Genomic DNA, 12,046 nt, shown 5'->3' with positions numbered 1-12,046 from the left:
GGTGTGCTGTATGTATATTTTTGACCCTGTGTTGATTTCAGAAAACCCAAAGAAAATTAAAACTTGTGCACCAAATTTGTGTTTTTTTTTTTTATTAAAGCTGTATGCTGTACATTCTGCCACAGAAAAAGAACAGTTCAAAGAAATGACTGAAAGCCCAAATATTGCCATGATGTTCATATCCAAGATGACATTCATGTCACTGTATGTAAACTTCTGACCATAACTGTACGTCAACCTCAGACCTGACCAGGCTAGTCTACCTGGAGAACTTCCCACAGCTCTTCAACCCTCTGAATGGGCTGTGTTTATGAGTGGGGACGTTCACGACCACGCAGAGCGCTGTGTTGAGTCACAGTTACAGAGCAGCTTCAAGAGGGCTGGAAGACGGAGACTACTTTCCCTGACATCGCACCAAACACCCTTGACCTGATGGTTCAGAAGAGTAATGTGACTAACACCAGAGCAAGTCATCAAGTGCAAACACAGGCACAGAGAGAGAGAAAGTCACAGATCAGCTACAGTGCAGAACATACAACTCCTGTCTCTTTAATGGAGTTCTGAATTACCAGTGAAGAAGAGAACAGAGAGTGGGAACGTGAAGATCTCAACAGCCAAGTGAAGAATGAAGTCCTTACGTACTTTGGAGAAAAGCCACGACATTGATGGAAGGATAATGAGGAAAGATATCCTAGTCTGGCTCAACTAGCCAGCTCCAACCCTTTAAACATCAACTGTTCTCCTAGCTTCTGAGACGAGACCCAGCCTTATGTCACGATCAGACTACATGAATTCAGCCTGCATTTGACACTTCCCCCCCCCAAATCACGGCCAGCAAATTTCCAGCAGGCTTTGCGGAGTGACATAATCGAACAACAGCGATGTGGCATCCAGGATGCCCTGACAAAAAGTCTAGCGTGTCTTTTTTTTTCTTCGTATTTCTTCTCCTAGTTTGAAAGCTGCGACATCATGTTCCATGACAGACTATTTCTTTTCGTGTTTGGATGAAATGCTGGAAATATTTCCTCCCATGTCTGAAAGATACAGGTAGATGAACTGGCTGTTGTAAGAATGTGTGCATTAAAGATCTGATGACACGTTTTTGACATCTTTGGCGATGTTTTATAACATAAAAAGTAATTCCCGATGATCCATATATTAATTCACGAAGGCGCCTGTTTTACAAGTTATGATAAAAAACGCGGCTATTTGGGCAAATTTGACAGGGCTGTAGCACCCAGGAGACGAAGGAGGAGGAGGAGGAGGAGCTATATGACGTCAGCGAAAGAACCTTCCTCCTAACTTACCAGTTTGTTGTTGATGCGGCAGGTGTTCAGTTTGTCATTATTAGTATTATTATTATTATACATTATTTTATATATATATATATATATATATATATATATATATATATATATATATATATATATATATGAGTGATTCCACGCTTATGGGTACTGAAATAAGGACATGAACTTATTCACCTAAAACCATTTATTTTTTTACCATCAGGTCACAAAACATGTAATCTTTAATGAATGATATGTTAAAAGATAACTTTAATTTTCTGAGATGTAATAAAAACATTTATATGCCAAAGTCAAGCCTATGAGTTCCAAAATGATGTCTGTTACAAATTAATTACAATCTAGCTATATACCATGTTAATCTTATTGAAAGAATGTGTATGTTTATTCTACTACACATGTTTATTAATTATATTTGCTAAAACATCACCTTCCTATGTTTCAAAAAGTAATTCTACATTGTTAAAATTGAGAATATATATATGTCCACAACACTTCTGTTACGTTCTGACTTTGGCATATAAATATGTTTTTATTACATCTCAGAAAATTAAAGTTATCTTTTAACATTTCATTAAAGATTACATGTTTTGTGACCTGATGGTAAAAAAAAGAAATGGTTTTAGGTGAATTTTTAAAAATAAGTTCATGTCCCCATTTCAGTACCCATAAGCGTGGAATCATCTCATCTCATTATCTCAAGCCGCTTTATCCTTCTACAGGGTAGCAGGCAAGCTGGAGCCTATCCCAGCTGACTATGGGCGAAAGGCGGGGTACACCCTGGACAAGTCGCCAGGTCATCACAGGGCTGACACATAGACAACCATTCACACTCAATTTAGAGTCACCAGTTAACCTAACCTGCATGTCTTTGGACTGTGGGGGAAACCGGAGCACCCGGAGGAAACCCACGCGGACACGGGGAGAACATGCAAACTCCACACAGAAAGGCCCTCGCCAGCCCCGGGGCTCGAACCCGGACCTTCTTGCTGTGAGGCGACAGCGCTAACCACTACACCACCGTGCCGCCCCAGCGTGGAATCATATATATATATATATATATATATATATATATATAAAAAATAAATAAATAAAATTAGTTATTATGCCTTCACATTGTGTTGCCGGCTTTTGCTCCAAAACCTAAAGGATGGGGTAAGTTTATTCAAGTTTCCCAGAGATCCCGAGCTGCATGCGAAGTGGGTGAAGCAAGTCAGGCGCACTCGTGACAAGTGGGAGCCCTCACCAACATCCGTCCTGTGCTCTGAACACTTCGATTTGGATTGTTTTGACACCCTTCCCAGCTTAAAAGAATCTCTTGGGTGTGCAGTTCAGCACAAACGTGTGTTACTACCATCAGCAGTGCCTACAGCATTCCGGACGGGGTCTACTAGTAGCTATGCCGGATCCAGCAGTCGCCTGGATATTTTGCTTCATTCAAGGATAAAACTAAGAAGCCATAAACTAGAAGATGTGCCTGCCAATATCCTAAATGTATCACGGATCAGGCATAGTCGTAAGCTTATTATGTTAGCTGTTTGCATGCTCCATTAGGAACTATGTATTCAGTGTAGCATACGGCTTACATGATATAAGCAGTGTTTACACATGCAAGACAACAATACACAATATTAAAATATTGATTCCATAACATTTTGAACAAATACGGGTTGACCTACCAATCCTTGTTATCCAACCTTGTGGTGTTCGTCAATGCTGGGCTGTCTGCCTGTCCGCTATCTATCTCGGAGTCGGAGGCGCTCTCAGATTGGTGCACAGTAACAGGTTCAAACCTGTACGGTTGGATGCACCCGTGTTCGTCATCACTAGATTCTTCCAATCTATCCCACTCACTACACTACACTAGACTCCCAGAAGAGGAAGAGCTAGCACGAGAGAGTTCACCGGCGTTTTCATGCGCCATTTCCATTGAGTAGAACCAGAGTAGAACAGCCAGTGAACCGCAGCGTGTTCTTCCGCTGACGTCACAGCATGGCCGCGAGCCACGGACCCAGTTTTCTTGCGCTGTGCAATTAAAAGTTGGATATTCGCGTAACAACAGCTTCTTTTCACGTAATTATAACAGAAATCTAACATGTTTGCCATGTTGTATAGTTTATTTAAGAAATTGCATAGAGTCATATTCGTGTCATCAGATCTTTAAGCCTTACATTGGAGTGTATTCCTGCCCCGGATCCACCATGACCCTGACCAGGAGAAAGCGACTACTGAAAACGAGTCGGTATGGTTTTTTTGCCCGGGAACCACCCGAACTGATAATCACATCGGTTTTTCTTTGGCTAATCAGAAACAATGTACACCACCACTCTTTCCAGAGCAATTGGAGGTTAGGTGCCCTGCTCAAGGGCAGATCAGCCATTCCTGCTGGTCCAAGGGAATCGAACCAGCGACCTTTTGGTCCCAAAGCTGCTTCTTTAACCATTAGGCCATGCCTTCCCTAAACAGTATAGTTGTAAAATAATCCAAATAAACAAATCAGAAAAAAATTTACATTATTGATTAGTTGCAGCCCTATTTGCCCTCCACCTGTTACATTACAGGCATTAAGCAGACGCTCTTATCCAGAGGGACGTCCAACATACCCAGAGCAGTCAGGGTGAATACCTTGCTCAAGGGCACTTCACCCATTCCTGCTGGTCCAGGGAATTGAACCAGCAACCTTCTGGTCCCAAAGCTACTTTTCTAACCATTAGGCCATGGCTTCGCCAAAGAGTATACAGTGGTGCTTGAAAGTTTGTAAACCCTTTAGAATTTTCTATATTTCTGCATAAATATGGCCTAAAACATCATCAGATTTTCACACAAGTCCTAAAAGTAGATAAAGAGAACCCAGTTAAACAAATGAGACAAAAATATTATACTTGGTCATTTATTTATTGAGGAAAATGATCCAATATTGCATATCTGTGAGTGGCAAAAGTATGTGAACCTTTGCTTTCAGTATCTGGTGTGACCCCCTTGTGCAGCAATAACTGCAACTAAACGTTTCCAGTAAGTGTTGATCAGTCCTGCACACCGGCTTGGAGGAATTTTAGCCCATTCCTCCGTACAGAACAGCTTCAACTCTGGGATGTTGGTGGGTTTCCTCACGTGAACTGCTCGCTTCAGGTCCTTCCACAACATTTCGATTGGATTAAGGTCAGGACTTTGACTTGGCCATTCCAAAACATTAACTTTATTCTTCTTTAACCATTCTTTGGTAGAACGACTTGTGTGCTTAGGGTCATTGTCTTGCTGCATGACCCACCTTCTCTTGAGATTCAGTTCATGGACAGATGTCCTGACATTTTCCTTTAGAATTCGCTGGTATAATTCAGAATTCATTGCTCCATCAATGATGGCAAGCTGTTCTGGCCCAGATGCAGCAAAACAGGCCTAAACCATGATACTACCACCACCATGTTTCACAGATGGGATAAGGTTCTTATGCTGGAATGCAGTGTTTTCCTTTCTCCAAACATAACGCTTCTCATTTAAACCAAAAAGTTCTATTTTGGTCTCATCTGTCCACAAAACATTTTTCCAATAGCCTTCTGCCTTGTCCACATGATCTTCAGCAAACTGCAGATGAGCAGCAATGTTCTTTTTGAGAGCAGTGGCTTTCTCCTTGCAACCCTGCCATGCACACCATTGTTGTTCAGTGTTCTCCTGATGGTGGACTCATGAACATTAACATTAGCCAATGTGAGAGAGGCCTTCAGTTGCTTAGAAGTTACCCTGGGGTCCTTTGTGACCTCGCCAACTATTACACGTCTTGCTCTTGGAGTGATCTTTGTTGGTCGACCACTCCTGGGGAGGGTAACAATGGTCTTGAATTTCCTCCATTTGTACACAATCTGTCTGACTGTGGATTGGTGGAGTACAAACTCTTTACAGATGGTTTTGTAACCTTTTCCAGCCTGATGAGCATCAACAACACTTTCTCTGAGGTCCTCAGAAATCTCCTTTGTTCATGCCATGATACACTTCCACAAACATGTGTTGTGAAGATCAGACTTTGATAGATCCCTGTTCTTTAAATAAAACAGGGTGCCCACTCACACCTGATTGTCATCCCATTGATTGAAAACACCTGACTCTAATTTCACCTTCAAATTCACTGCTAATCCTAGAGGTTCACATACTTTTGCCGCTCACAGATATGTAATATTGGATCATTTTCCTCAATAAATAAATGACCAAGTATCATATTTTTGTCTTATTTTTTTCACTGGGTTCTTCTTGTCTACTTTTAGGACTTGTGTGAAAATCTGATGTTTTAGGTCATATTTATGCAGGAATATAGAAAATTCTAAAGGGTTCACAAACTTTCAAGCACTACTGTTGTTGTAAAATAATCCAAATAAAGAATCAGAGAAAAAATAAATTACATTATTGATTAGTTGCAGTCCTATATACCCTCCACCTGTTACACTGCATTACAGGCATTAAGCAGACGCTCTTATCCAGAGGGACGTCCAACATACCCAGAGCAGCCTGAGGTTAGGTGCCTTGCTCGAAGGCACTTCACCCAGTCCTGCTGGGACAGGGAATCGAACCAGCGACCTTCTGGTCCCAAAGCTGCTTCTCTAACTATTAGGCCATAGCTTTGCCAAACAGTATAGTTGTAAAATAATCCAAATAAATAATCGAAGAAAAAATAAATTATATTATTGATGAGTTGCAGTCCTATATACCCTCCACCTTCTACATTACAATACAGGCATTAAGCAGACGCGCTTATCCAGAGGGACGTCCAACATACCCAGAGCAGCCTGGGGTTAGGTGCCTTGCTCAAGGGCACTTCACCCATTCCTGCTGGGGCAGGGAATCGAACCAGCGACCTTCTGGTCCCAAAGCTGCTTCTCTAACTATTAGGCCATAGCTTTGCCAAACAGTATAGTTGAAAATAATCCAAATAAATAATCAGAGAAAAAATTAATTATATTATTGATTAGTTGCAGCCCTATATGCCCTCCACCTGTTACGTTACAGGCATTAAGCAGACGCACTTATCCAGAGGGATGTCCAACATACCCAGAGCAGCCTGGGGTTAGGTGCCTTGCTTGAGGGCACTTCACCCATTCCTGCTGGGACAGGGAATCGAACCAGCAACCTTTTGGTCCCAAAGCTGCTTCTCTAACTATTAGGCCATGGCTTTGACAAACAGTATAGTTGTAAAATAATCCAAATAAACAGAGAGAAAAATAAATTACATTATTGATGAGTTGCAGTCCTATATGCCCTCCACCTGCTACATTACAATGCAGACATTAAGCAGACGCTCTTATCCAGAGGGACGTCCAACATACCCAGAGCAGCCTGGGGTTAGGTGCCTTGCTCGAAGGCACTTCACCCATTCCTGCTGGGGCAGGGAATCGAACCAGCGACCTTCTGGTCCCAAAGCTGTTTCTCTATCTATTAGGCCATAGCTTTGCCAAACAGTATAGTTGTAAAATAATCCAAATAAACAATCGGAGAAAAAATAAATTACATTATTGATGAGTTGCAGTCCTATATACCCTCCACCTGTTATTTTACAATGCAGACATTAAGCAGACGCGCTTATCCAGAGGGACGTCCAACCTACCCAGAGCAGCCTGAGGTTAGGTGCCTTGCTCGAAGGCACTTCACCCATTCCTGCTGGGACAGGGAATCGAACCAGCAACCTTCTGGTCCCAAAGCTGCTTCGCTAACTATTAGGCCATAGCTTTGCCAAACAATATAGTTGTAAAATAATCCAAATAAATAATCAGAGAAAAAAATAATTATATTATTGATTAGTTGCAGCCCTATATGCCCTCCACCTGTTACGTTACAGGCATTAAGCAGACGCTCTTATCCAGAGGGACATCCAACATACCCAGAGCAGCCTGGGGTTAGGTGCCTTGCTTGAGGGCACTTCACCCATTCCTGCTGGGACAGGGAATCAAACCAGCAACCTTTTGGTCCCAAAGCTGCTTCTCTAACTATTAGGCCATAGCTTTGCCAAACAATATAGTTGTAAAATAATCCAAATAAATAATCAGAGAAAAAATTAATTATATTATTGATTAGTTGCAGCCCTATATACCCTCCACCTGTTACGTTACAGGCATTAAGCAGACGCGCTTATCCAGAAGGATGTCCAACATAGCCAGAGCAGCCTGAGGTTAGGTGCCTTGCTCGAGGGCACTTCACCCATTCCTGCTGGGGCAGGGAATCGAACCAGCGACCTTCTGGTCCCAAAGCTGTTTCTCTATCTATCAGGCCATAGCTTTGCCAAACAGTATAGTTGTAAAATAATCCAAATAAACAAACAATCAAATTAAAAAATAAATTACATTATTGATGAGTTGCAGTCCTATATACCCTCCACCTGTTATGTTACAATGCAGACATTAAGCAGACGCGCTTATCCAGAGGGACGTCCAACATACCCAGAGCAGCCTGGGGTTAGGTGCCTTGCTCAAGGGCACTTCACCCATTCCTGCTGGGGCAGGGAATCGAACCAGCGACCTTCTGGTCCCAAAGCTGCTTCTCTAACTATCAGGCCATAGCTTTGCCAAACAGTATAGTTGTAAAATAATCCAAGTAAACAATCGGAGAAAAAATAAATTACATTATTGATGAGTTGCAGTCCTATATACCCTCCACCTGTTATTTTACAATGCAGACATTAAGCAGACGCGCTTATCCAGAGGGACGTCCAACATACCCAGAGCAGCCTGGGGTTAGGTGCCTTGCTCAAGGGCACTTCACCCATTCCTGCTGGGGCAGGGAATCGAACCAGCAACCTTCTGGTCCCAAAGCTGTTTCTCTATCTATTAGGCCATGACTTCGCCAAACAGTATAGTTGTAAAATAATCCAAATAAACAATCAGATTAAAAAATAAATTACATTATTGATGAGTTGCAGTCCTATATACCCTCCACCTGTTATGTTACAATGCAGACATTAAGCAGACGCTCTTATCCAGAGGGACATCCAACATACCCAGAGCAGCCTGGGGTTAGGTGCCTTGCTCAAGGGCACTTCACCCATTCCTGCTGGGGCAGGGAATCGAACCAGCGACCTTCTGGTCCCAAAGCTGCTTCTCTAACTATTAGGCCATGGCTTTGCCAAAAAGTATAGTTGTAAAATAATCCAAATAAACAATCGGAGAAAAAATAAATTACATTATTGATGAGTTGCAGTCCTATATACCCTCCACCTGTTATTTTACAATGCAGACATTAAGCAGACGCTCTTATCCAGAGGGACGTCCAACATACCCAGAGCAGCCTGGGGTTAGGTGCCTTGCTCGAAGGCACTTCACCCATTCCTGCTGGGACAGGGAATCGAACCAGCAACCTTCTGGTCCCAAAGCTGCTTCTCTAACTATTAGGCCATGGCTTTGACAAACAGTATAGTTGTAAAATAATCCAAATAAACAGAGAGAAAAATAAATTACATTACTGATGAGTTGCAGTCCTATATGCCCTCCACCTGCTACATTACAATACAGACATTAAGCAGACGCTCTTATCCAGAGGGACGTCCAACATACCCAGAGCAGCCTGGGGTTAGGTGCCTTGCTCGAAGGCACTTCACCCATTCCTGCTGGGACAGGGAATCGAACCAGCAACCTTCTGGTCCCAAAGCTGCTTCTCTAACTATCAGGCCATAGCTTTGCCAAACAGTATAGTTGTAAAATAATCCAAATAAACAATCGGAGAAAAAATAAATTACATTATTGATGAGTTGCAGTCCTATATACCCTCCACCTGTTATTTTACAATGCAGACATTAAGCAGACGCGCTTATCCAGAGGGACGTCCAACATACCCAGAGCAGCCTGGGGTTAGGTGCCTTGCTCAAGGGCACTTCACCCATTCCTGCTGGGGCAGGGAATCGAACCAGCAACCTTCTGGTCCCAAAGCTGCTTCTCTAACTATTAGGCCATGGCTTTGACAAACAGTATAGTTGTAAAATAATCCAAATAAACAGAGAGAAAAATAAATTACATTACTGATGAGTTGCAGTCCTATATGCCCTCCACCTGCTACATTACAATACAGACATTAAGCAGACGCTCTTATCCAGAGGGATGTCCAACATACCCAGAGCAGCCTGAGGTTAGGTGCCTTGCTCGAGGGCACTTCACCCATTCCTGCTGGGACAGGGAATCGAACCAGCAACCTTCTGGTCCCAAAGCTGCTTCTCTAACTATCAGGCCATAGCTTTGCCAAACAGTATAGTTGTAAAATAATCCAAATAAACAATCGGAGAAAAAATAAATTACATTATTGATGAGTTGCAGTCCTATATACCCTCCACCTGTTATTTTACAATGCAGACATTAAGCAGACGCTCTTATCCAGAGGGACGTCCAACATACCCAGAGCAGCCTGGGGTTAGGTGCCTTGCTCAAGGGCACTTCACCCATTCCTGCTGGGGCAGGGAATCGAACCAGCAACCTTCTGGTCCCAAAGCTGTCACTATTAGGCCATGGCTTCCTCAGTTACAGTATATTTTGAACACCACCAAGCATGCCAAGATTCTGTAAAGTTAACAGTCTCTTTTCCAAACTTGATCTCATAATGCAGCCAATAAGCACTGGAGGAGACGTATTCATTTCAGTGGGGAAAAACAAACACACACACACAGATTCTATCGCACATCCGGTTTGAAGAATCTCGCGACAGTTGCCCGCGATCAGACGTAAGAAGCGCGCGTGCGAAGTTTGACTGCGGTTAATGACGTGCGGTCTGTCTGTAGTCTGGCTGAAGACAAAGCGACTTCCAGCCACAGTTAATGTGATTGTCTGCTTAGGCTAGCAAAACAAAAACCACTGCACCTCCATACACACTAACAGCGGTTAATTCGGAAATAATAATAATAATAATAATAATAATAATAATAAGAAGAAGAAGAAGAAGAAGAAGAAGAATAAAACCTGACTGGGTTTCTCCATTTTGCGCAGTCATTCGTATTCTGCTTGATTACACACTTGTCAAATAATACACTGTTCCAGCTCTGAGATGAGTTGTATTGCCCTGGCTGACTAGCAAGTTGAGGAAATGATGCTACACTACGATGCAAAGCAATCTCCACACACACTAACCAGATACCTGACTTGAGCTTAGAATCTCCATGACAACAAGAAAAAGTGAGCAGTTAGTTTGTTAGCTGTCTATTCTACAGGAACCAACACAAGCACTATGGGCTAATGCTACCTGGCTAGCTCAACTTCTGTGCCATGCTAGCTAGCTGCCAAAAGTTTTCTGCAGCACACAAACATCACTTGAATTCGCGCAGGTGTTTAAAAAAAAGGCTGCTCGTTTTAAAGTTCACTGGCAGAATAGAACTATTTATCCACCACAGTCACTAACGACGCTAGCAGGCTTGATAGCCCTGGAAGCAGGTAGCACCTACAAATTAGCACAGGACTCGAGAAAGCAGGGCTTTCCTCCCCAAGATTTTAATAATACTGGCTACTACTTACAGGAAAAGCTCGTATCCTCATTTTAGTGTCCTTCGTGATGCCGGCTTTGGTCAGATTATGATTAGACATTTTTTTTTTCTTTGTCAGTGAGTGTGTTGACTCTCTTCAAACATCAAACACGGTTTTGAGGGGTTGTTGTTAATCAAGACAGCAGCATACAATCATTTAGGACTCCCCACTCGACCTTTCTCCAAGGCCTGGGCTCTGTGTCTCTGTGCTGTCAGTCCTTGCCTGCCACTAGTCTACTAACACTACTGAGTTTGTGTTTGGCTGGAGTGATGGCGGATTGTGTGGGATTCTCGCAGTGCAGTCACGCCAAATCACGCGAGATCACGTATACCCAGAGCGCATGCGTGACTGTTATGACTAAGAATAATTTAGACTATACTAGTGCATCTCAAAAACTTAGAACACCATGAAAAAGTTCCCCTTTTTTTCATAATTTAATTCAAAAAGGTAAACTTTCATATATCCTATATTCATTACATGTAAAGTAAAGCCTTTTTTGTTTTAATTTTGATGATTATGGCTCATGAAAATCAGAAATCCAGTATCTCAAATTATTAGAATATTCCCTAAGATCAATCAAAAAAAGGATTTATAATACAGAAATGTCCAACTTCTGAAAAGTATATTCATTTATACACTCAATACTTGGTTGGGGCTCCTTTACCATGAATTACTGTATCAATGCGGTGTGGCATGGAGGTGATCAGTCTGTGGCACTGCTGAGGTAACCTGGGCCCGCCCATCCTAAGTGTGACGCAACACGAGGGCCTGTTGCGAACTTAGTCTGGCAAGGCAAGCTATCTCCAGCTCTTCCAAGCTCCCGAAAAACCGGGAGCCAATCAACTTTGAGCATCTCCAACGGCCCTGGGTAGAGGCGCGTTCAAGGCAGTGACGTAGTAGAACTGCGACCGGAAGCCATAGATTGTTGACAGAATCTATGCCGGAAGCGCTTCATTCACTAGAAACATTACGAACATGGAGCAGCTGCAAGCCTTTGACACAGCGGTAGATGCTGTATTGAAAGCATTCAACGGGAAGTTCTCATTGAAAACGGAGCAAAGAGCAGCCCTGGAGGTATTTATCTTCTTCCTGTTACTCAAGCAGTTTCCGTCGCGTCACATACGTCAGAGGAAAGAGTGATGTGATTGGTTTAAGCTTCGTCACAGCCTTTTCTGGCTTTGACCAGTAGCAAACTGAGGCATTTCAGGGAGGCGGGTCAACCACGCCTTTGGGAAACGGTTGGGCTTAATATCTTTGCCAGAC

The 12,046-nt window shown here is 42.8% G+C and overlaps 1 protein-coding gene across 1 annotated transcript in view; it reads right to left on the bottom strand.

The window, feature by feature from the left end:
- LOC132871680 (cullin-3-like) overlaps positions 1–11,043 on the bottom strand; it is a 186,308-nt gene extending 175,265 nt beyond the window's left edge. The window contains exon 1 of the mRNA XM_060906077.1: positions 10,775–11,043. Within this exon, the coding sequence (XP_060762060.1) occupies positions 10,775–10,843 (69 nt within the window). The 5' untranslated portion in view covers positions 10,844–11,043. The remainder of the gene's footprint in view (positions 1–10,774) is intronic.
- Positions 11,044–12,046: the final 1,003 nt, after the last annotated feature.

This window comes from Neoarius graeffei, chromosome 23 (assembly GCF_027579695.1).
Source record: "Neoarius graeffei isolate fNeoGra1 chromosome 23, fNeoGra1.pri, whole genome shotgun sequence".
NCBI lineage: Eukaryota > Metazoa > Chordata > Actinopteri > Siluriformes > Ariidae > Neoarius > Neoarius graeffei.
The sequence above is the reverse complement of the archived record's forward strand: the minus strand, read 5'-3'. Positions and strand labels throughout refer to the sequence as shown.